Below are 25,953 nucleotides of genomic sequence, written 5' to 3'. Positions count from 1 at the left end.
TTCTACTTTTTGCCCTGCTTAGGGCCAGGTTCACCTCATAACAGGAAAGTTTCATGCCACTTTAAATTATGATTGGGGAACCTCCCACTCTTTCCTAAGCTCAAAGATGTTCATAAGACAGAAATTACTGACCACTCCTACACCAAGTCCTTACAGGCCCTGCAACAGACTCAGACGACTATTTGAGAGGCTGCATCTTTGCCCATGTCTGAACCTGCCCACAAGTTCTAGCCTGGTAATTTTATGTGGGTAAAGGGGATCCTAACCAGAACCTAGAGCTGGTGTGGAAAGATCCATACCCTGTGGTCTCACCACCTCCATAGCAATGAAGGTCACCAGTGTCACCACCCATGGATCCACTGTACCCAGATGAAGGAGGCTTCAGGAGACAATAACACATGAGTTGCTACCAGATCTTTGACCCTCCTAAAGATAAGCCTGACACAAGCCCTATGATTATGATAATCCAATTTTGTCTTCTTTGTCTCCCATGAGAAAGTCCCCAACCCCACCCCTGAGACAGAACCTTGGATATGATAAATAAAAAAAAGACTAGAACCAGGAAGCTCATAGCCAATCTACCAAGGTGGCAAACCTCAGGAAGCAACAGAAACCAGCCCCTCTATTTGGAATGCTAAAAAGAGTGTACCAGGGGCTGGTGAGATGGCTCAGTGGGTAAGAGCACCCAACTGCTCTTCTGAAGGTCCAGAGTTCAAATCCCAGCAACCACATGGTGGCTCACAACCATCCGTAATGAGATCTGACTCCCTCTTCTGGAGAGTCTGAGGACAGCTACAGTGTACTTACATATAATAAATTTTAAAAATTTAAAAAAAAAAAAAAAAGAAAAAGAAAAAGAAAGGGTGATAGATCCCTGAATTCTTAAAAAAAAAAAAAAGTGTACCAGATCCTTAGCCATGCTCAACCAAGCATAGGTCAGAACAGCTGACTATGCCTGAACCCCAAATACTCATACACTGGGGTTGGAACTAATCAAACAATAAGCTCCACTTCGAAACCCGAACAGCTGTAAAGGAGACCAAACTACATTCACATTGGGGAACTCCCAAGGGAACAGTGCCTGCTTAATGTCACCAAGATACCTGTCTTAGCCAGGGTTTCCATTCCTGCACAAGCATCATGACCAAGAAGCAATTGGGGAGGAAAGGGTTTATTCGGCTTACACTTCCATGCTGCTGTTCATCACCAAAGGAAGTCAGGACTGGAACTCAAGCAGGTCAGGGAGCAGGAGCTGATGCAGAGGCCATGGAGGGATGTTCTTTACTGGCTTGCCTCCCCTGGCTTGCTCAGCCTGCTCTCTTATAGAACCTAAGACTGCCAGCCCAGGGATGGTCCCACCCACAAGGGGCCTTTCCCCCTTGATCACTAATTGAGAAAATGCCTTACAGTTGGATCTCATGGAGGCATTTCCTCAACTGAAGCTCCTTTCTCTGTGATAACTCCACAGATGTGTCAAGTTGACACAAAAATAGTCAGTACAATACTTGATAGAAGTTCTATCCATGCAGATTCCTGTAGCCACACACAGCAGGTTAACCCCAGAAATGGCAGCCAGATGTATTCCCAGTCCCCAGAACCTACCTGGCTTGCTCGCACTAATGCTTAAGCAAGTGTGCTTCTTCTGAATTGTTCACACTAAAGGAGAGCCCACCCCTGTGCCTGGCACGCCATCCCCCTTCTCATCTCCCTGTTGGTGAGGACAAGAATTACAGGCTCTGCTTCAGTTGGGGGGCAAAACTATAAGAAAGTTAGTGCTCAAGTAGACATCGACCTGGGCCATCAGAAAATTCTATTTCCCATCTAAAAGCCCAGGTAACCTCCTCAGCAAAGAATGCTCTTCAGAATCGCAGAAGACTGGACCTCCTCTTCATGAAACAAGAAGCTCTCTATATGGTGCTGAGAGAAACACGCTGCTTCTATGCCAGCCAGTCCAGGGGTGATTAGAGAAAGTTTAGCCATGATCAAAAATAACCTCACAATAAAAGTCAAAGAACAACTGGTATCAAAACTTGTTCTCAGCCGGGCATGGTGGCGCACGCCTTTAATCCCAGCACTCGGGAGGCAGAGGCAGGCGGATTTCTGAATTCGAGGCCAGCCTGGTCTACAGAGTGAGTTCCAGGACTGCCAGGGCTACACAGAGAGACCCTGTCTCAAAAACAAAACAACAAAACTTGTTCTCTTGATCTGCCTCAATAACTATTCTATTTATGGCCATGGCTGGGCCATTGGTCCTCTTGTTCCTAGTCCTCTCTATAAGACCTTGCTTGTTCAACTGCCTGAACTCTGTTAATCGTTAATGCTGAGCAGGGACGGGGGGGGGGGGGCTATATAACATCTTGCCCATAGGTCCAGTCAGGAATGTAACAGGCCCAAAGACCTTAGCACCACTGAAACCATGTTAGAGGAACCATTCTGACCTTAGAAGCCAGCATGGAGGCCCCAAGACCCAATCCATCAAAGGTCCAGCCTATAGTTCCTACATTCAGGAAAGTCTCTAAACATACTCATCTTGGTTTTTAAGATTTATTTATTATATGTAAGTGCACTGTGGCTGTCTTCAGACACACTAGAAAAGGGCATCCGATCTCATTACAGATAGTTGTGAGCCACCATGTGGTTGCTGGGAATTGAACTCAGGACCTCTGGAAGAGCAGCCAGTGCACTTAACTGCTGAGCCATCTCTCTGGCCCATTCATCTTGTTTTTTGACGTTTGTAGTTTTGCTTCTCACTAACTGTTCTTGCTAACCAAAGTGTGTCAACCAGGGTGTGGGTTTGTGCATGAAAGACAAAGAATGGAAAAGCTTGGGATACGTGATATAGGCAAGTTCCTCATCAATTGTCAGCCAGCAATACAGACTATATTCAGCTGTAAAAGAGAGTCCATGTGTTTCCTGGTGGAATTACCATACAATACTGACACCCTCTTCTGACCTCCACAGGCACCAGACACGCACAGAGTGCACAAACATATATGCAGGTAAAATACTCATACATATAAAATAAAATAAATCTAAAAATATGGTTTTAGAAAAACAATTTTAGGGGCTGGACAGATAGATGGCTCAGCGGTTAAAAGCAAATCCGTTTTCTCTTCCAACCAAAAGCCTTATTCTTCTTTTCCTTTTCTTTCTTTTCCTTTCTTTCTTTCTTTTTTTTTTTTTTTTTTTTTTAAAGAAAGGGTCTCTCGGGGCTGGAGAGATGGCTCAGCAGCTAAGAGCACCCGACTGCTCTTCAGAAGGTCCTGAGTTCAAATCCCAGCAACCACATGGTGGCTCACAACCATCCGTAACGAGATCTGGCGCCCTCTTCTGGAGTGTCTGAAGACAGCTACAGTGTACTTACATATAATAAATAAATAAATCTTTAAAAAAAAAAAAAAAAAAAGAAAGGGTCTCTCAACATAACCCTGGCTATCCTGAAACTCACTACATATACCAGGCTGGCCTGGATCACAGGAATCTGCATGCCTCTGACTCCTGAGTGCTGGGATTAAAGGCCAGCTGCCTTGTCCCTGTCTGCTTCTTTCATCTAAAGCTACTTGACATTATTGTTCAAGTCAGAACAGGATATTGTCCTTTAAGTTCAGGGACAGTACCTCAAATGCATGACTTGGGCAGAAAAAAAAAAAAAAAAAAAAAACCTCTGTGATAGGTGATGGTTAATATTGGTTGTCAACTTGACCACGTAAAGAATTAAGTAAAACACAGGCACACCTGTGGGCACACCTGTGGGCACACCTGTGAAGGACTTCTTTTTTCTGGTTTGGATCATTTAAGGTGGGAAGACTCACCCTAAATCTGGATCATTTGAGGTCAGAAGACGAATCCTAAATCTAGGCTAAAACTTCTGATGGCAGCCTTTGTAAAAGAACAAGTGGGCAGTATGGGTTTTGCCTGTTTGTCCTCGCTCTCGCTCATAAATTCATCGATCCTTCAGTGGACATATCATTTCCATGGTATGAGAGCCTATTTCTCCAGATTCCAGTGGATACTGAAAACCAGCGGAGACATCCAGCTGCAAGAACCAGACAGCTTTCAGATTCTTGACTTCCCAAGAAACAGACATTATTGAAGTAGCCAAATCCCAGCCCCTAAGCCACTCTGATAAACACCCTTTTGGTATATTAAAATTCATTCTATCTGTTCTGTTCCTCTAGAGAACCCTGACTAATACACACTCTTTAATCCAGATTCAGGAAGACAAAAACTGCATGTTCTTTTTTAATATGTAGACCCTAGCTTGCAGTGTTTATAGAGATATATTTGTGAGAATGAGTGTGGGTATGGGAAGAAAGAATGTTGAGAGACCAGAAAGATGGCTCATAGAGTAGAGGTGCTTACTGCATAAACCTGATGACCTGAGTTCTATCCCCAGAGCCCACATAAAAGTAGAAGGAGAGGACCACACAAAGTTGTCCTCTGCCTGCACATGACACATACACAACATACACCTACACAATCATAGCTTTTAAGAGAAAGAAGCTAGGCACAAGCTGGCACAGCTTGAATCCCGGCACTCGGGAGGCAGAGGCAGGCAAGCTCTGAGTTTGAGGCCAGCATAGTCTACAAATGGAGTTCCAGGACAGCCAGAGCTACACAGAGAAACCTTGTCTTTAAAGGGGCGCAGTGGGGGACCTTCTTTTTACATTTACTTATCAGGGGAAGCAATGCACACGCAAAGGTGCATACATGGAGGTCAACTGGCAACTTGGAGGAGTCAGCTCTCTCCTTCCATTATGTGGGTCTCAGGGATCAAACGCCTGTTGTCAGGCTCTGCAGAGGTACATTCACCTACTGAGCCATCTCACTGGCTCTGATTGCATTGTTTAAAATATTTACTTAGGGCTGGAGAGATGGCTCAGAGGTTAAGAGCACTGACTGCTCTTCCAGAGGTCCTGAGTTCAATCCCCAAGCAACCACATGGTGGCTCACAACCATCTGTAATGGGATCTGATGCCCTCTTCTGGTGTGTCTGAAGATAGCTACAGGGTACTCATATACATAAAATAAGTAAAATCTTTAAAAAATATATTTACTTGTTTGTGTATGTGCGTGTGGGAGGGCAGGGTGCTGTGTGTGCAGGCTGAAAGAGGGCTTTGAACACTCTCCTCTATCTATCACTCTCCAACTATTCCTCTGAGGCAGTGTCTCATTCTGAACCTGGGACTCATGCTTTCTTTCCTTGCTGAAAGCCAACAACACCCTCCCTGCCCCCCGCCCCTCAACAATCCTCCTCTTTGCTCTCTCCTTGAAACTGGAGTCACAGGCGTGTGCAAAATGCCTGGGTTGTTTCATGGCTAAGTCATCTCTCCAGCCCCTATTTTCATTTAAAAAAAAAAAAAAAAGAACATTTTAAAAACATAATAACCCTCTTAGTCCTGAGACTCAGGACATACCAGGGCCGTTCAAGCAGAACACATTGTAAATTCCAACACCACCCACACCCCACCCAGGGAGGCTATGCTTTTGTGCATTGTGCTTTTTGTGCCCAACCACAAGTACTTGGCAGTGCGTCCCCTGTGGCAGCATCCCAGGCAGTTCCAGTTAAAAGACAATCGAACTTCCTGCTTTCTTGGTGCTTGCTTCCTGCCCATTTCCCAAGTCTGATCCTGCTTTCTTCTGGCATTTCCTGATAGCCTTCCAATAAGTTCTTTTGGTACTTAAGACAACCATGTACACAAATTGAAATCTCTAGAAACCTGTGGGAGGAGAAAGAAAACTCTACTTTCCCACTCTTCCCCAGAAGGCTCCTGGTAAGTTCCTCTATAGACAACCAATAATATCTTTATCACCAATCCGAAAGATACTGTCTCTATCTGACATCTACCTGGCACCTTCTTGCCTCCTTCTCTTCATGCCCACCATTCAGTTTGCTTCTACTTTTCCTTTGTTAGTCTCTTCCACTGTTCATCCTGTAAATACACTCAATCTTTGGCTCCTCCCTTTTTTTCATTTTTAAAAAAAATAAAAATAGGGGCTGGAGAGATGACTTAGCCATGAAACACAACTCCCTTTTCTTTTTTTTTTTTTTTTTTTTTTGGCAGCCTCCCTTCTGCTGCCTCTCTCTCAGCAATGCTTCCTACACACCCTGTCTATACCTCAAGTGATCCTAGATCGTGCCCTGTACTGAGCCGTACTCTTCCCTCCTAGAAACCTCCATGTGCAGGTGCTAGAGAGCCTAAGAACACCACCAAGGCGCAGATCACCTTCCTGCCTTTCGTTCTCTTGCCTCCACTGATCAGCTTAATGGCCCAGTCTGCCCAGCTCCCCTTACATCCAGTCCATCCAAGGACTGAGAATGTAGCCCAGTGGTAGAGCACTTGCCTAATACACACAAGGCCCTACATCCAATCCCTAGCACTATGTAGATCCATCTGCCTCAGCCTCTGGAATGCTGGCATTAAAGTTGTGAGTCACCTCCTGCAGCTCCTTTTGTTTCATTTTTGATTCTTAGTCTTAGAGAACTTGGTATTCGCAGGTGGTCTCCTAGCTAAATACTAACCAGACCAGACTGTGCTTGGCTTTCAAGACGATTGCATATGCCAGGGTCCAGAACTTGCAGATTTCGGGGGCGGGGGATGGGTTCCCACTTATATTCCCAGAACACAAAGATCTGGAGACGCACTGTTGCCAGGACCCTGCCAAACTCAGTTTCTGAGGCTTCCCTGCACCATGGTACCTGTAAAGAGCAAAACTAGGTCTCATCTTGGTTTGCTTAATATCTATTATCTACTGTTTACATTTTTATTATTACTTTCTTTTTTGGGGGGGGGGGTGTTTTGGTTTTTTTCAAGACAGGGTTTCTCTGTGTAGTCCTGGCTGCCCTGGAACTCACTTTGTAGACCAGGCTGGCCTCGAACTCAGAAATCCGCCTGCCTCTGCCTCCCAAGTGCTGGAATAAAAGGTGTGCGCCACCACCGCCCAGCATTTTTATCATTTTTTAATGTGTGTAATGCTTTGAGTGCATGTATGTCTGTGCACCACATGTGTGGCTGCTGCCCCTGGAAGCCGGAAGAGGCACTGGATCTCTTGAAACTAGAATTACAGAATTACATGCAGCTGTGTGGGTGCTGGGACTCAAACCTGACCAATCTAGACTAGTAGCTCATTCTCTTAACTGATGAGCCATCCTCAAAGAACATAAACTTTTAAGATTTATTTATTTTTGTTATGTGTATGACTGTTTACCTACATTTATGTATTGGGCACTGCATATGTGCCTGGTACCTGTAGAGGTCAGAAGAGCGCACTGGAGAGCCTGGACCTGGAGCTATGAGTAAGCCACCATTTGGAGGCTAGAAACTGAACCCAAGTCTTCTGCAAGAGCAGAAAGTGCTCTTACTTGCCAAGACACCTCTCTAATCTATAAAGTACATACATAAAAAAAGTAAAAAGAAAAATAACTTTAAAAATAATCAGAAAATAATACCACAATATTTCACAGTAAAATCTGAGTCAGAATGGCTCCCTTGGGCGATCGCTTTGGTGGGTCCACAAGGGAAGGGAAGGGTAAGCAGGAAGATCTATATGCATTCCAGCCAGGGCTACATAGTTAGAGCTTATCCCAGAAACAAACAAAAGAAAAAGAAAGAAACAACTTGGCAGCAAAGAAGAGGAGAGAGGGAAGATGGGGGGTGGGGGGAGATCTAGGAAAGTAAACAGAGGGAAGGGGTGGGCGGCCTCAGGAAGAAGTCCACAAGAGACAAAAGCCAGGGGGTAAATGGGGCCAGAGCGGTGTATGTCTTCAGAGCAGGAGTCAGTATGGACTCCTCTCAAAGGCTCAGGCTCTGTCACTGAGCAAGATGAAGAAACAAAGGCTGGATCTCAGTTAGGTCTTTTAGTAGCTTGGCTCTGTCCTCTACACCAGAATACCCTCAGAGGCCCAGGCCACAGCAAGTTCCAGCCTGCTGTAGAGCCTACACACACGGTCCAACGTGTTCTTTTCCCCAAGGCTAGGAGAGCCAAAATATCCACCAGGTTCTTGTTCCTAAGACTTTGAAGGCAAAGTTAACACTAAGGCCTATGGGGCCCACTTTAAAAAAAAAATCACTGGCTGACAAAAGGACAATAAATCCTGCGAACTGGCCTGCAGAGTCAGTGCACGATGCCACCACCTCCTCCACAGGACATATCCTTCATCACAGTTCCAAACCAGTCTCAGCAACCTCCCTTCTCCACTAATCACACATCAAGCCTGCTTAAACCAGGCCCACATCGCCTATTGCACTCCATCTGACACTATGTACAGTTCTGAATGACTCTTGCTTGTAAGTCTGGCCTTTGTCCTTAGCTTCAAGATCATTTCTAGGCTGCTAGGTTTTGTCTTAGGAGTTGTTTGGTGGGTATCAACTAGGCTGCCGTAGTGAGGCATGGAGCATTCAACCTCTTTGGGAAATGGCTTTAAAGTATTGCTCCAGAGCCTCTAGCAGGGCTGGAAACTAGGTTAGTCACATGGTTGATAGGATTACAGTCCAAGGAAAGAGGGCTTGGTGATGCACGTTGTGACCCCAGTACTCAGAAGACTGAGGGGAGATTGCTATGAATTTGAAGACAGTCTGGACTACATTGCTAGACACTGCCTCAAAAAGAAAACAAGAAACAGGAACAAGGCAGGCAGATTGGGGCATGCCTGTAATTCTAACAGGTAGAGGCGGGAGGATCAGTTCATCATTCCTCATTCTTGGCTCCACTGAAACTCTTAGAGATAATCCAAAACTCTGGGCACCTACGGCTCAAGTGAGTTTCCTGCTTCTTGGTACCATTTATGGCTAAGGCAAGCACTGGGAGAAGAGAAACCTTCCTACCCTCCCAGGCTCTGCCTATGTATCTCTTCCTTCAGCTCATTGTCTATCCTTTTACTAATAAACGATCCTGTGACTCATCTTAGCATATAGCCAACCTGAGGGAGCTGGTCAGTGGCTTGCAACTGCTATTGAAAGGATAGTCCCACAGACCCTGCAGAGCCTACCAAACTGTGCACCCTCTGACTGCCTTATGAACCCCTTTGTGATCTGCCCACCCCTTGCTGAATAACCTTTGTTCCTTACTCACTTACTCCTGCTTCCTGAGCACCAACCATGCTCTCTCTCATTCATATAACCAATATCCTCCCCAGACCCATCCCATGTCCATCCCATGGACACTGTAACAGGATCACCTGTTTATGACTTGGGCCTGGGCCACATTCCTGAGTTCACTCACCTCTCTGGTTTGGACCGCCTCCTGCTCTCAAGCCAAGCATCTTTCTAGTTTTGCTTTTTCCTTCTTATGTGCGCATGCTTTGCCGGTGCTTATACTCGCATACCAAATGCAAGCCTGGTGCCTGCAAAACTAGAAGTGGGTGTTGATCCCAAGACTAGGAGTAATCGATGGTTGTGGGCCACCGTGTGGATGCTGGGAACTGAACCTGGCAGCCTCTACAAGAGCAGTCAGTGCTCTTAACCCCTGAGCCATCTCTCCAGCTCCTTTTCCTTTTTGATCACTCATCCATATCCTTCATACAAAAATGTTTATTCCTTATTTCTTCTCCATTTCCACACAAGAGATTAAACCTAAGGAAGCAAAGGGTTTGTCTTGTTGGCTTTTTCTGGAGATGGGGTATCCACTGGGTACTGGGGATCGGAGTCCCGTCTATATGGTAAGTGCCTCAAAGAGTAAAGAAGGGAAGCCCCAGGAAGGCCCTTGGCAGTATGCAGTCTTCAACTCAATCCACCCTTCTTCTTAAAGAGACTGTGCTAAGAGAGATAAGGAAGAGTTGGCAATTCCCAAAATTCTTGGGCCAGAGTGAGGAGGTGTGGCTACTCCAGCCAAGACACTTTGCTGTTAACGGTGGAAGAGCCCTTCTCTAGCCTTGGTCTCTAAATGATTAATTTAAGAGCTGGAATAGCTGTCTACAACTGGCTGTGACTATGGCAGGGGTAGGGAGGAGCAAAAGAGAACAGGAGCAAGAGAAAGTTAGTTCTTCTATAAGGAAGGAAGGATGAAAGACACAATCTCATGAGGCAGGGGTGATTTTTTTATTTGAAGACAAAAACACCCAGTATAAGAATTCGTATGTAATCTGCAAAAGTTTAAAAACAAGGAGAGGAAGACTACAATCCAAAAGGCCTGGGGAGAACAAAGGAGGGTGGTAGGCTCTGCATAGGAAGGATCAGGCCACAAAGGGGAACTGTAACAGCAAGCCCTCATACGGATTCAGGCTCAGGTTTTCCAGCTTCAGGGAGGTGCCCTCCTCACGGCTTTGCCGGGCACTGTCGGTACTGAGCAAAAGGTTAGCGCTGGCCGGCAGGCTTATGCCAGCAGGGAGGCTGGAGGCCCCTAGCCTGGCTGATCGGCCCGAATCTCGGAAGTTGAGCACCACCAGGTAGCGCTCATTCTGGTCCCAGTGTCGTATATAGGAGAAGAGGTCAGGTGAGGAAGACAGTGCATGGAAGTCACCGTGCAACAGAGAGCGCTCCTTACCCCGAAGGTCACTCAGTCGCCGGAACTGGGTAAGGAGGGAGCCAGGGTCTTCATTCTGGCCCTGAAAATGATGGACACACACAGAAGGAAGGAATGAGGGGGATCGATCTCTGTCCATCTGTAAGGCACCTGCCCACCCTGAGGGGCAGGCCTCAACTGCTTACCTTCACTGTCATGTTGAGGCTTACAGGTCTTGAGATGTCAAAGATGCTGGACTCATTCCATGGCATGAGTGGGGCCTTCGCAGGCTAACAAACAGAGAATGTGGGACTTTAAAAAAAGAGTGGGTCCATTCCCCTTCCTCCTATTCTCTTTCCATTTCACCATTTTGTGTTGTTTTCTGCTGGTTCTGCGGGTGGATGCCTTTGTGGCAAGGCCCCGGGACAGGACCTCATCTGGTCACCACTACGATGAACCTTTCTGCTTGTCCGGACTCTCACCAAGCTTCAGCTCCCAGAGCGCTCAAAGCCTCTAGCCAATGGGTATAAAATACTACTGTCCAGCCAAGAAATGTTGGCTTCTGTTCTGAACATCTTACCAGATACCAGACATTTCCTTTGAAAATAGGTCTTTGGGGTCTGGGGAGGTGATTCAATGGGGAAAAGCACCATGCAAGCTGACCAGCTGGGTTTGATCCCCAGAACCCACATAAAGGTTAAAGGCAAAACTGTACTGATCTCATGTAAGTACCTACCCCCACCACCCACACAAACACACAAGCATTCCCAGCTGAGTGCCATTCCAGAACTGGGCTACTTAGTGTCTGAGGCCAGCCCAGGCTATACAACCAGTCTGACAATAGGAAAACCCTGTTTAAAAGATACACACTTGCCACATAGCTCACAAACAACTGACAAAGTTCCACCTCAAGGCTGTTGTCTGTCTGTTGCCACGCACAGATGCCATAAAGTGATAAACACTTCTACCACCCTGTGCTGGGTAGAAGACAAGTGGTACCTGTCCAGGAAGGGCACCCTGAAGGCCAAGCTCATCCCCGTAGCTAAAAACAGGAGTCCCTGGCAGAGTGAAGAGCAGCAGCTGGTAGAGTCGGAGAAGATGGTCCGGTATAAAGTCTGCGAGATGTCCTGCCTGGGACACCTGGAGGAGGATACACCTTTGAGCATGCCCACCCTTCATCTACCACTTCCCACCTTCCCCTAAACCCATGCTACTTACACTCCAGCTGCACCAGTGGCTGCCAGTGGCATTCAAAAACCTAGTGACTAGGGATTCAGTACGCTCCCCAGTGAAAGTGGAATTTGACAGGTAGGAACTGGTCAACAGCAGGTCACTGGTGGATTCAAGTATGTTAACAATTTGCTGCATGTCAGAGGACTCAGTCCCTGCAATCAAAAGCCTGCACAAAGCAAGGATAGGAGTGTGATTAGAAAATGTCAGGAGATAAAGAATAAAAGAGAAGAGTTCTCAAGACTAGAAAACTCCCCTCTCAAGGCTCTCACAATGGGCTCAGCCAGGCAGGGGTGCTGGTACCTACCTCTCCTCACTGAAGTTCTTAGTGATATTCTGCCACTCAGCCAAGTACAAGGGTGCATTCTAGTAGAAAAAAGCAGAGTCAGAACAGGGAACACCACCTCGCCATGGCTGAGACCCACTCTTCTCACCACAGCTTTTTGCCTCTCAATGCAGAAAGGGCACTCACCATCAGCTTTCCCACATCCCGGAACTGGAAACCATCCACACCGTCCTGCAACCAAGAACTCAGAGCTTCCTACAGGGGACAAAAGAACAGGCAAGGTCAACATACAAGCAAGCCCTCACCTACCTCAAATTCCCCTGCGACCTACAGTAAAGAGGGTTCAGTCTCCCAGTGTCAAAGGTTAGCCCTCGGTGCCCCACCCATGCATTTACTGTGTAACAGCACTTGTCCATTTTCTGTCTTGCCTTTGGCAAATCACATTCCTTCATTTTTAACAGCTCAGAAATGGCCCAAGAGAAAACATGCACGCACAGCTCTGACACTTAACACTTAGTATGTGGGATGAAAATACCCTCAAATTGGAGATGAAGAAATAGGCTTAGAGAAGACACGCCAAGGTTGTAATTGGGGAACAGAACAGATAGGACCCTGAGGCAAATGTACTCCTTTCTCCTCTCTTTGTTTCCTGAGGTTTAGAGAGTGTGTGCTCTTCTACAAGAGCTGCTGGGAGCAAGGCCAAGAATGAGAAGTTTGAAATTCAAAACACAGCCTGAGGGCTGTTGAGACATCTGAAAAGAAGCCAGCTCTGTAGAACAGGCCCAGGCCTGAAGGTTTAAACCCTGGCTTCAACTGACAGCACAGAACCCAGCCCCACACTTCCTTTCTTCCCTTCTCACTCGCTCTCCCATCTTCACCTGAGGCTACCACCTGAAAAACATATCAGTAACTTTTCTTTCTGACTTCAGACCAGTCTCCAACTCACTACATAACTGAGGCTGTGCTTTAACTTCTCATCCTCCTGCCTCCCTCCAACTCTCAAGTGCTAGGCTACAGGCTTTCTCTACTACTTTGAACTCTCTTATCAGTAACTTATAACAAACTTCCTATTAAGTATAGGATCCCAGCACTTGGGAGGTTAAGGTTACCCTCAGCAATGGAGATCTAGAACGCAAATCTCACAGCAACCAAAAGAGCCAAACTGGGTGATTGTAGGGGTCTCACCCACATACTTAGAATCCAAAAGTGTCAGCATCTGCCTTTCCTTGGTTATGTGCACCCTGGACCGGCCAGTGTCCTAAAACGTAGGCATCAGAAGCTGGGCTGACATTAGAAGCTTTACCCTAACCTGGTGAGTACCAAGTTTAAGCCACTACCTCAAGGTAAAGGCAGACCAGAGAAGACCCTTGAGACTTCCGGTTTGGAATACAGGAAGTGGCTGCATCTCAGTTTCTTCAGTAACAGATTGTCAGGAACAGATATTTTGTGGGTTTACTAAACAAATTAAAAATCAGCTATAAAATACTTGGGACAGGAGGCTAGAGAGAGAGCTCAGTGGTAACAGCTTCCGCAGAGTCAAGAGCTTGTCACTTTTGCAGAGGAGCCAGGTTCAGTTCCCAGCACCTACGTGGCAGCAGCTCACAACAGTCTGTAACTTCAGCTCCAGGGGATCCAATATCCTTTCTTGGCTGTTCAATACCCTCTCTATTTTCTGTCTTGCCTTTGGAGACTCCTACAATCACCCAGTTTGGCTCTTGCTAGTTGCTGGGAGATTTGCGTTCTAGATCTCCATTGCTGAGGGTAACCTTAAACTCCCATGTGCTGGGGCACCAAACATGCACATAGTACACAAACACTCATATGCATAAAAGCAAACCTTAAAAAGCATTGATAGTGGAGTTAACCCTTTAAAAAATAATAAAATATGGGGGAAGATAAAATACCAGATACTAAACTCTTGTCTAGTACTTATAATTTCAGACTGGGCTCAGTTCCAAATACATCAAACAAAAACTGGGAAACCAGTCAGGTCAGGATTCCCACAGAGAGAGAAAAGACTTCCTATCACAAAAAGAAAAATTAAACTTCCAGTTCCAGACTGACATCTGAGAAATTCCCTTCCTGGCATAGCCTCACTTCTAGAGTAAAGGAAACACACACACACAGCAGTCAGAACAGAAACAAGAAGAAACACCGTGCACCTGGGCCTATCCTTCCGGCTATGGGAAGAGGTATTCCTGCTTGGGAGAACCACACAATGTGCACACGAGGCTTGCAGTGGATAAATCCACACAGCCCCAACATCTGTATGCTGTCGGCCATGAAACCTCACCTTCATTTTGGTGGCTACAATGTCAGCCTGAGCAGGGAGGAACCACGCATTCTGGCCCTGGTAGTTGGGAGTGAGGTCCAAAATGATGTGAATACCTAGAAAAATAACCAGTTGAGAGAAATCCTTTGAGGAAGAAGAGGCAACAAGGAAGTTGAACACACGGTTACTAAGCGCACCTATGTATGGTTTGTACAGAATCTGAAGGAAGCCCCAGGTGGTTTTACACTGGAGCCGTTACCCCTCTGCCCCCCCACCCCCACCCACACACACACACACACACACAAGCCACAGTCTCTCAACAAGTTTCCATATTGAGGTTTTGGTTTCTTTCTTATTTTCTCCTCCAATGAAGTCAGGGTTCTGTGCATGTGGGCTGCTGCCTGAGATAAATAAGCTCCTACATCTCCTTCCCAAGTGTGGGGTTATAGGCACATGCTGTTTGTGTTGTGCTGAGGAATCAAACTCAGGTCTTCATGGATCCTAGACAAGCACTCTTACAAACTGAGCTGTTTTCAGCCCTCTATAGTGAACTCTAAAGCAGAATTTGAATCTCTTGTATATATAGGATCTACTTTATACATTTAAAATCCATTTAATTTATCGAGCCATGGTGACACACTTAAGTCTAGCACTCGGGACCAGTGGAGCTCTGTAAACTCTCATCGGCCTGGTCATGGTAGTCAGGTACAGGCCAACCAATTACATGGTGAGACCCTACCTCAGAACCAAAACCAAAATAAATACATAAAAATTACGCTCACACGTGAACCACATTTTTTAGTGTGAATCATAACATATTTCCCTTGTGCCTGACACACAAAAAAAAAAAAAAAAAAAAACTGAGCCAGTTAGGAGAAAATCAGACAAAAACTCTATCCTGTTTCTTGGCCAGAATGCCAAACCCTTTCCAGTTCCTTAGAAAGACCCACTCTTTTTCTTGGCACTTTGTAGAAGGTCTTTAAAATCTTCCTGGGAGCCCAAAGTGGGATTAATCTGTTTCAGGTCGGTTTCATTGACTTCATCCTTCTGGTTCTTGTGAATTGGGCCTAGCACTAGGCCCTTCACCTTCAGGGTGCTCAAGTACTCCAGACGGTTCTTCAGACCTAGGAGGAGAGGGTGGGGTTAACCAATAGGGCATGAAAAGCCTCCAGCCTCCACATTCTCTCCACCACTTTCCGACTTCCTCTGAAGGGGATCATGAGACAAAGTAGCTGACGCAAGGAGTCTCACAAATTACTTCAGAAACTGGTTTGAACTGGCTCAGGGCCGCGTGGTTGGGGGAGGGGGAGGAGAAAGATGATGTGCTGAGTCAGGCACCCTTAGGAAGAAGTAGGGGTCGGGCTAGCGTTTTTTTTTTTGTTTTTTTTTTTTTTTTTAAGAAAGGAGGGGATTATTTGCCAGGGAGTCGTCCCAAAAAAATAGGGTGCAGTAAAGAATCACCAGCGTTCTAGAGAAGACGAGGAGGAAAGAAAAGAGCAGCAGAATGCCTGATTAAACGAGGGGTTCATGGGGGCAAGGGATGAGGGTGCACACCCTACTCACCAGCTATGCCTCCCGCATCCGGGCCTACAAAGGCCTGAAGGTCGCCGATGCGGTAGAGGGCGCCCTTGTGCCACCACCTCTGTACGGGCAGCTCACGGCAGCGCGGCGCCCGAACGATGATAACCACGGCGCCCGCCAGCATGCCCAGCCAACCGAGCCAGAAGAGCAGCAGCAGCGCCCAGCGGGTGCGCACCCAGCCCGGGCTGCCCGCTACCTTCAGTAGCTCCTCCTTGGATAAGCCGGTGAACTTGACCCCGGCCTCAGTCTCGTCCTCCGCCACCTTGATCTTCACCAGACCGTTCTTCTCCCCGGCCGCCGCCCCGTCCGCTGCATTCATGGGCTGCTTCTCCGGTTCTAGCTCGTTCAGCTCCACATCTTTCATGTCCACTTCGGTGTCCTGGCTCATGGTGCCTGCAGAAACGGTGACACGACACGGCCTGTAGTCAGTGAGGCAGCTCTAATCCTGCCTGGATCCCCGTTCAGAGAGGCGTCCCGAGGCCGTGAGGCTAGCTTAGCTTCCTAACTGCTTCTGCCGCTGGGCGGGCGTGGCGGCGGGGAAGTGACCCAGGACTCCGCCCCGGTCCGCCTCTTAAAGGGGTGCCGAGAAGTCTTTTCGCACCTCCAGCCTCGCTGAATACGCCCGTCTATCCCTAACGCTTATTCCTGCAAAAGTCTGGGAAGGGGAGCTTGTGGTCAGAAACCCTTAGAATAACAAACGTGAATTTGTCTTGACCAGGTTTCAAAGCCCCTCCTCCGACCTTCCGGCCCCTTACCCTGCGAGGCCTCTTTTCTCTCCACAAGATGACACCAGTCTCCATCCACTTCGTGATCCCTTCGCCCCAAGCACGGCTCAGGCTGATCTCCCCAACTTCACACAGACCTTGGCACTACCTCCCACTTCTGCTTTACGCACATCTTCTCAGACTCCGGACTTAGCTGAGTTCCTGGATTCTCCTCGAGGCTTACACGTACTCACCTTTCAAGACTCCTTGAATTTAATTCCTCAGGCAGCAACTACTTACTGGGCACCCACTCCAATCCTTTGCTTCATCAACTGCATAGGATCAACTCAAATCCGTTCTTCTTGATTTTAAAATTCAACTGCAGAGTTGACGTGGTCACTACCCTTCTTATCTCACCCTAGTTACTAGCAAGAATGTTGGATTACTGGGAATCAGGCATCCAGAAGAGATTAATGGGGCTGTAATAAACACTCGGAAGGTATTGAGGCACCTACCCCTTTAATATACAAGCTGTTCTAACTCTTAACCACCTTGCAATAACTCTCAAACCCTCTAGTGTGCCGGGCTCCATCAGTTGACTATGCTAGGCCCTGGAAGCAGCTTAGTTCCCTCGCACTTTGAAAGTTTCTCAAATTCCCCCGGCAGAGGTCCTTGGCAAGAGGAAGGGTAAATGGGGCAGACTGGGTTAGCAGCAGGGACAAGTGAACATCAACTCTAGGAGGTGCCAACAATTTCAGGAACTTTGTGTTCTTTACCACAGCCAATTAGGTTATTTTCAGAGAGAATCAGAAGGAAACAACAGGTCCTTTCTCCCTCTCCCCCCCTAGGCTGGCAGCCAAGATTGCTATGTATCTGGAAGAAAGCAGAAGCCAAGGCCAGAACAGTAGAGAGGATGGGATATGGAAAGTCTCATCACCTGCCACTGTCCTTTTGAATTCCCAAAGGTCCTCCCCAACCTCACTAGAGAAAAGTCTATACACCAGCTCCTAGGAAGAGGGTAGAGGCTAAGGGTCATGCTAGTGTTCATAGTTGATAAGAGTCCTACCTTGCCCTGGGCATGACAGATAAGAAAAGTCCAATACAGAGTTTATACACAGCATGAAAGCTCAAGGTTTGTGGACTGTGAAGCAGAAGCACTCCTTGAAACAGTTTGATGAAATGTTCATTAGAAACATGGTGTTTCAATCAACCAAATTGAAAACAAGATGGAAGCCGGGCGTGGTGGCGCACACCTTTAATCCCAGCACTCGGGAGGCAGAGGCAGGCGGATTTCTGAGTTCGAGGCCAGCCTGGTCTACAAAGTGAGTTCCAGGACAGCCAGGACTATACAGAGAAACCCTGTCTCGAAAAAAACCAAAAAAAAAAAAAAAAAGAAAACAAGATGGATCAAACCAACAAGATGTTCATCTGGAGCCAGTCGTGGTGGCGCACGCCTTTGATCCCAGCACTCGGGAGGCAGAGGCAGGCGGATCTCTGAGTTCGAGGCCAGCCTGGTCTACAAAGTGAGTTCAAGGACAGCCAGGGCTACACAAAGAAACTCTGTCTTGTAAAACCAAACAAAAAAAGAAAAAAAAAATGTTCATCTGGTAAAGGTGCCTAGCCAGCAAACCTGACAACCTGAGTTTACTCCTCAGTGATCAGTGAAAAGAGAACTGATTCCCAGGAGCTGTCTTCTGACCTCCACACAGCTCACTGCCCTCCACAAAGTAAGTGAAATTTAAGGTAACACAGTATCTCCCAGCCCCCACCTCCAAGTGGCAGAAATCTATTCCTAAGCATCTTGGAGAAGTGAGCTCCCATCAGTGTCTTCACCCAGCACACCTTCCTAATCACTACTGTTCAGCCATAGCAGCTTTCTAGCACCTGCCAAAGTCACAACACACAGGGTATTTCCATTCTTAACGCCTCATGTGCATGCTGTCCTGCTGTTTGGATCTTCCTGCTCAGTTACTCTTCCTCATTCAAGCTCTAACTCAGGGGACAGCATCTCTCAATGCTTGGAGTAGATTGCTTTCCCTTACCAGGGATAGAACACAATAACTAACAAAGTTGACTAATAAACACTTACAGGACTGAAGATGCAGTTCAGAAGACGGGTGCTTTCCTACCATGTGCAACGCCACAAGCAGTGAAGGATGAAGGACTGGGGGTGTAGCTCAGCCAGAGTGCTTGCTTAGCATTTGAAAGCCCTGAGTTCTATCCTTAGCACCACATAAACCAGGCACAGAGGAGGCACAGGCCTAAAACCCCAGGAAGTGGAGGCATGAAGAGTTCAAAGTAACCCTCAACCACACAACAAGTTTGAGGCCAGCCTGGGCGAACAACAAAGACAAAAATGGGGTAAATATAATAGATATGCTGGGATGAGTTGATTGGGTGAAGCCATAAGGAGAACTGAAGCCCAAAGGTGCAGAGGAGACATTTACCCAAGTCAGCAGGAATATACTGGTGAGAGGAGCACCTGAATCATTTGAAGCTAAGTGCCGCCTCCAAGACTGTCTAGGGCTGACAGTGAGAAAGGGAGGGGCACAGCTGAGCCACTGAGAATGCAAAGACCACAGGACTGAACCACCACATTTATCACACGTAACCAAAGTACAAAGTGACCAGGAAGCACTGAGTCACAGCACATCCAGAACATCCCATCACGTGTTGAATGCAGTCTAACATTATCAAGCCCTAATGTCACATCGATTCAGCTTGTCTTTGATAACCTTGAAACAGTTCTTCCATGCTGAAGCAAAACCAAAATGACTGGAAGTGCACAAGCCAGTAACCTAGTTCCCATCAGAACCATCATCATTTATGCACCATGCAAGAAAGCACCTATGTAACATAGGGTGTCTTGAACAGACCACACAAAGGAGGAGATGAACGGTAGAATCTGTGGGTACCAGCTATTAATAGAGGGGAGTCATATTCCTAAACAGCCTCAAAAACTAAGTAGAAGGGAATTGGGTTTAAGGTGCACCTGTAATCCTAACACTCTGGAAGGCTGAGGCAGGAAAATTACAAGTTCAAAGTCAACCTAGGCTTCAGAGGGAAACATGATCTCAAAAATAAATTAATAGTGGGGGGTGGAGAGATGGCTCAGTGCTTAAGAGGACTGATTGCTATTCCACAGAACCAGGGTTCAATTCCCAGCCCTCACAAGGCAGCTAACAACCATATAGAATTCCAGTTCCAGGAGCTCCTATGCCCTCTCCTGGTCTCCACGAACACTGCACACACATGATATGTGCAGACATTAAACACCCACACACACAAAATAAACAAACCTATAAAATTAATTAATCTATTATTTAGACTAGGGCATAGTTCAGTAGTAGGAGCACTTGCTTGCCCAGCACACACAAGGCCCCAGAGATCAATCCTCAGAACCATAAAAGACAGAAGAAGCTAACTTAGGACCTGGTAAGATGGCTAAACAGGTAATAGCCTCTGCTGTCAAGTATAATGACCTGAGTTTAATCCCAGGGACTCATATGGTGGAAGGAGAGAACCACCCCTCAAAAATGATCTCCTGAACTCCACACTTGCTACATAGCACCCACTCACATGAGTATGAAAGTAAATAAAAAAATAAATTGTAAGGCCGGGCGTGGTGGCGCACGCCTTTAATCCCAGCACTTGGGAGGCAGAGGCAGGCGGATTTCTGAGTTCGAGGCCAGCCTGGTCTACAGAGTGAGTTCCAGGACAGCCAGGACTACACAGAGAAACCCTGTCTCGAAAAACCAAAAAAAAAAAAAAAGAAAAAAAAAAAATAAAATAAATTGTAGCCAGGCGTGGTGGCACACACCTTTAATCCCAGCACTCTGGAGGCAGAGGCAGGCGGATATCTGAGTTCGAGGCCAGCCTGGTCTACAAAGTGAGCTCCAGGACAGCCAGGACTATACAGAGAAACCCTGTTTCGAAAAACCAAAAAATAAAATAAAATAAAATAAATTGTTACATAAATAAATAGTGTTAGGGCTATAGCTTAGTGGTGCGGAGTATGTTTAACATGTTCAAGTCCCTAAAACAAAGACTGACAGAACTTCTCCACTTGGGTCTCCCAGTTCCAAATGAAGCTCTACTCATTTGCATATTGCCCTTTTCCACCACAAGGAGGCAGTGCCTCTTGCTACCAGGTGGGGGCAGGCTTGTTCTTTGACCAAACATTCATTAGCACTCTAGCCAGTGATGGTGAATCAATTGAAACTGAAAAAAAAAAAAAAAATCAAAACTATAGAGGGAGGTTGAGGCAAGAGCTCAAACGTAAGAGCTCAAAGCCAGCCCAAGCTCTCAAAAACAAAGTGTTTATATCTGCTTAGTGGTAGAGCACCACCTAGCATGTATGTGCCTATATATCTAACATCATCTATCTCCCTATCATCTGAAGTACTAAATTAATAATTACATATTGCATTCTATTTGTGTCTTACATCCTCTTAGACAGTGGGGAGATGATTCCCCTGCATAAGATCAAATCTCAAGCATTTGTGGCTGGTGAGAGTGGTGGGTCAGGCTCAGGGAGGAACTGGTGAGACTGCTCAGCAATTTAAGGTGCTCGCTTTCAAGCCTGTCGGTCAGTCCCTGGAACTCACTTGGTTGTGATGTTGTGATGACCTGTGTACTGTCTCTGGGACCCATAGTAGGAGAGAAACAACTCCTGAAAATTGCCCTCTGCCCTCTACATGTGCACTGAAGCATACCTGCATATGTGGGCTCACACACAGAATAAATAATTGCAGTAATAATCTGTTTAAAAAAGAAATAGAGGGCTGGAGAGATGGCTCAGTGGTTAAGAGAGCTGTCTGTGGGCTGGTGAGATAGCTCAGTGGGTAAGAGCACCCGACTGCTCTTCTGAAGGTCCAGAGTTCAAATCCCAGCAACCACATGATGACTCAACAACCATCCGCAACGAGATCTGGCGCCCTCTTCTGGAGTGTCTGAAGACAGCTACAGTGTACTTACATATAATAAATCTTTAAAAAAAAAAAAAAAAGAGAGAGCTGTCTGCTCCTCCAGAGGTCCTGAGTTCAATTCCCAACAACCACATGGTGGCTCACAACCATCTATGCGCTCTTCTGGTCTGTCTGAAAATAGCTACAGTGTACTCACACAAAATAAATAAATCTAAAAAAAAGTTCTTTGTTTGTTTGTTTGTTTGTTTGTTTTTGAGACAGGGTTTCTCTGTATAGCCCTGGCTGTCCTGGAACTCACTCTGTAGACCAGGCTGGCCTCGAACTCAGAAATCCGCCTGCCTCTGCCTCCCAAGTGCTGGGATTAAAGGCGTGTGCCACCATGCCCGGCTTAAAAAAAAAAGTTCTTTAAAAAAAATAAATATAAAAATAAAAAAGAAATAGATGGTCAGCTTTAACTACCAACTTGACACAATCTAAATCACCTGGGAAGAGAGTTCCAATGAGGGATTATATACAATGGGCTGACCTGTCTGTGGTTAACAGGCTTATTTGATGTAGGAAGACAAAGTCCACTGCATATGGCATCGTTCATTCCATAGTGGGTCCTGAGCTAAGAGTAGAGAAATTGAGCTAAGGACAGGCAAACAAGCAGGTGGGCAGGAAGGCAGTCGTTCATTTTTGTTCTTGGCTACAGATGTGATGTGGTTTTTTGAAGCTTGTCTTAATTCCCTGACAATGATGGACTGTAACCAGAAGCTGTAAGCTACAATAAACCTCTCTCTCCCCCAAGTTTCTTTTTGTCAGGATATTTTATAACAGCAACAGGAAGAAAACTGGGACAGAAACAAATTGGCAAGGGAGCAATGTTTCTTTACAGAAGTAAAGTCAAACTGGATTGTAGCCTTACGATAACAAAGGGGGCACTGAAACACCGTAAGAGGAGAAGTGAACAGTTGGGGCTTTGTTGTTGTTTTGTTTTTAAATTTATGTGTAAGGGTGTTTTGTTTACATGGATGTCTGTGTACCATGTGCCTGTCTGGTGCCCTTGGAGACCAGAAGAAGGTGTCAGATTCCCTGGAACTGAAGTAACAGATAGTGGTTAGCTGCCATGTGGGTGCTGTGAATTGAACATTCAAGCTACAACTTAAAAGAATGGACTAGAAGGGAACAAACTGACTGGCGTGTGAAAGTTCAACAAAAACCGAGGGGTAAGATTGGGAATGTGTCTCAGTTAGTAGAGGGCTTGCTAGAATAGAAAAAGTCCTGGGTTTGAACCTCACTGCCTCATAAAACCTGGTATCCTGGCACACACCTGCAATCTCAGTACTCAAAGCATAGAGGCAAGAGGATCCGAAGTTCAAAGTCAGCTCATCCTTGGCTAGATATCGAGTTCCAGGCCAACCCAGGCTACTTAAGAACATGACTCAAAAACAAAACCATGGGCTGGTGTGAAGACTCAAAAACAAAACCATGGGCTGGTGTGAAGGCTCACCGGGTAAAAATACTTGTTCCACAACCCTGAGGGCCTGAGTTCAACCCCTGGAACCCAAACTGTAAGGATAGAACTGACTCCTCAAAGTTGACCTGTGACTTCCAGATATGCTAAAGCATGCACACTCCCCTATCCACACATACAGCCACACACACACACACACACACATGAATAAATGAGTAAGAAAAAAAGCAATGAGTTAAGGTGTAATTTTTAAAAGTTGAAACACAGCTCAATATAAACACAAGATGAAACACATGATTTTATTCAACTTATTAATTAAAGAAGAAATAACTCAGTGGGTAAGAGCACCCGACTGCTCTTCCGAAGGTCCAGAGTTCAAATCCCAGCAACCACATGGTGGCTCACAACCATCCGTAACGAGATCTGGCGCCCTCTTCTGGAGTGTCTGAAGACAGCTACAGTGTACTTACATATAATAAATAAATTAAAAAAAAAAAAAAAAAAGAAATAACTCAAAAGAGAATTCTAGGAAATGAAAATAGTATTTCAGTCAAGAATGCTTATATGAAAGCCGGGCGTGGTGGCGCACGCCTTTAATCCCAGCACTCGGGAGGCAGAGGCAGGCGGATTTCTGAGTTCGAGGCCAGCCTGGTCTACAAAGTGAGTGCCAGGACAGCCAGGGCTACACAGAGAAACCCTGTCTCGAAAAAAAAAAAAAAAAAAAGAATGCTTATATGAGCCAAGTGTGGTGGTATGCCTTTAATCCAAGCACTGGGGAGGCAGAGGCAGACGAGCTGCCTTATTTATTGGTTCCCTTCTCCCAGATCCTGTTGGATATATATACATACATACATACATTCACACACACACACACACACACACACACACGTGTATGTGTATATGTGCATATCACTCTTCTCATCTGGAAAATGGAATTGTTTTGGTTTGCTTTTTTTTTTTTTTTTTTTTTTTTTTTGGTTTTTCGAGACAGGGTTTCTCTGTATAGCCCTGGCTGTCCTGGAACTCACTTTGTAGACCAGGCTGGCCTCGAACTCAGAAATCCGCCTGCCTCTGCCTCCCGAGTGCTGGGATTAAAGGCGTGCGCCACCACGCCCGGCTCTTGGTTTGCTTTTGTTTTCCTTTTAATTTTTATTTATGTGTATTTTTGTGTATTCACAAATATATGCCACATGTGTACAGGTGCCCAAGAAGGCCAGAAGAGAGAGTTAGATTGCCTGGAGCTGGGGTTCAGGTGGCTATAAGTCACATAACATGGGTACTAGGAACTAAACTTAGGTCCTCTACAAGAACACCATTTGATCTGAACTGCTGAATCATCACTTCAACCCCAGTTGTAAACACTACAGAATCCTCGCTAAAAAAAAAAAAAAGCTGGGCTGTGATGTTGCACACCTTTAATCCCATCACTCAAGAGGTAGAGGCAGGCGGGGCGTGGTGGCGCACGCCTTTAATCCCAGCACTCGGGAGACAGAGGCAGATGGATTTCTGAGTTCGAGGCCAGCCTGATCTACAAAGTGAGTTCCAGGACAGCCAGGGCTATACAGAGAAAACCTGTCTCGAAAAGCCAAAAAAAAAAAAAAAAAAAAAAGACAAAGACAAAAATTAAAATACTTTTTTTTTCTTTTTTGAAACAGGGTTTCAACTATGTAGCCCTGGCTGACAAGAACTCATTATGTGGTACATGCTGAGCTGCTGAGCTCCTCCTGACCCTGCATCCCTAGAGCGAGACCAAAGGCATGAATCAACATGCCCAGCATTATTTTTTTTTTAATTAAACTTTAGATGTGTATGTAGCACGTGTGTGTCAGGTGCCCATGGAGGCCAGAAGTGGGTATTGGATCCCCTGGAACTGGAACTGCAGATGGCTACTAGCTGGGAATTGAACCAGGGTCTTCTGCAAGCGCTGATTTTGAAATCAGGCTGCCTGGATTTATACCTTGGATCTGATACTGTTTATCTGGGTAACATTCAGCAAATGACTTAACCTCTTTGGGACCCGAGCTTCTCACCCATAACTTTACCTGAACACCTTCCAACTTGAATAGTAGGATTATGAAGTGAGGTTATGCAGAAGAGGAGTTAGTATGAGAGTCATGATAATTGTTCGAAAGGCAAGCTTCTGCATATAGATGTTTGCTATATGCATATGACTAGTGAGGTGATGCTACTGCACACTCTCAATAACCAGTCTATGGCTGCGACTTAGAAAACTGGTAAATTCAATGATTGTTCCCCCCAGAGCTCTTTATATCTAAGACCACCCATGCATAAAATGAGGGTTATCCCTAACTTTTAGGAGTGTGGAATATTAACGCATATTGGGTGCTTTAAACGGTAAGCCCCGTTGTGTGGAGAAGTGTCAGCCTCAGTAGTCTAGCACTTATCTACACATGCACATAGCAGCAGCTTTAATCTATAGCACTGCTAAAAACAAAACATGCAACATGCTCCATAAATGACATCTAATGCTGGCCCTACTTCATTCAATCCGGGCCAAGAACATGGCGAAAATAGACCAGGAAGCAAAACACAAAAATCGGTCTCCAGAATGACGCAGGACGTCTAGTCCTGACTGGGTTTCCCTAAAAGGCTTCATGCAAGGAAGCGAAAATCCAACCGAGCTCAGCCCAGGGCCCAGTACCTGAGTCGCCCGCTGCGCTCACAACCTGGACATCAAGCCCCGTCTGCGCGCTGGGCGGCTGGCGGGGAACCGAGACACCGCCGGTGGAGTGTTCAGTAGGTTCAGGATCCATAGAGATGGATCGACACGCGGCTTAGCGTGAGTGAGGGTGAGAAATCGCCTCAACGTATGGATATTGGTAGTTGTGACCCAGACAGTCGAGCTGTAGGGGTCGCGAACCCAAACCTCCAGCGATGACGTTTTACCCGCAGTGGGTAGGAACCGCCTAGCCGCAGCGCCAAAGGCGTACCGCCGCAATCCCCTAAAGCGCCTGCGCCTCTTTTTCGCGCTGCAAAATCAGAGGCGGAGCTCTCCACACGCTCCTGTGGGCGGAATCCTCTACCCACAATTCCTC

The 25,953-nt window shown here is 46.3% G+C and overlaps 1 protein-coding gene across 1 annotated transcript; it reads right to left on the bottom strand.

Moving 5' to 3' along the window:
* Positions 1-10,015: 10,015 nt before the first annotated feature.
* Slc3a2 (solute carrier family 3 member 2) lies at positions 10,016-25,875 on the bottom strand. Its single transcript, XM_021152135.2, has 10 exons — positions 25,560-25,875; positions 15,792-16,202; positions 15,179-15,352; positions 14,250-14,344; positions 12,143-12,211; positions 11,978-12,036; positions 11,659-11,839; positions 11,440-11,580; positions 10,647-10,730; positions 10,016-10,543 (listed from the first exon to the last, which is right to left on the bottom strand). Exons 1-10 carry the CDS (start codon positions 25,669-25,671, stop codon positions 10,172-10,174), a joined length of 1,698 nt encoding a protein of 565 aa, XP_021007794.1. The 5' UTR covers positions 25,672-25,875; the 3' UTR covers positions 10,016-10,171.
* Positions 25,876-25,953: the final 78 nt, after the last annotated feature.

This window comes from Mus caroli, unplaced genomic scaffold (assembly GCF_978045245.1).
Source record: "Mus caroli unplaced genomic scaffold, Mus_caroli_1 scaffold_20, whole genome shotgun sequence".
Lineage (NCBI taxonomy): Eukaryota > Metazoa > Chordata > Mammalia > Rodentia > Muridae > Mus > Mus caroli.
This window is presented reverse-complemented; position numbering and strand designations above follow the sequence as displayed.

What these genes read in the sequence shown, in the direction of transcription:
- Slc3a2 (XM_021152135.2), bottom strand. Translation starts at nt 25,671, where the DNA reads ATGGATCCTGAACCTACTGAACACTCCACCGGCGGTGTCTCGGTTCCC. An exon ending in GAGCGCAGCGGGCGACTCAG is followed by an intron (nt 16,203 to 25,559) that starts GTACTGGGCCCT and finishes CCGTTTCTGCAG; the next exon opens with GCACCATGAGCCAGGACACC. An exon ending in GCCTCAACATGACAGTGAAG is followed by an intron (nt 10,544 to 10,646) that starts GTAAGCAGTTGA and finishes CATCATTTTCAG; the next exon opens with GGCCAGAATGAAGACCCTGG.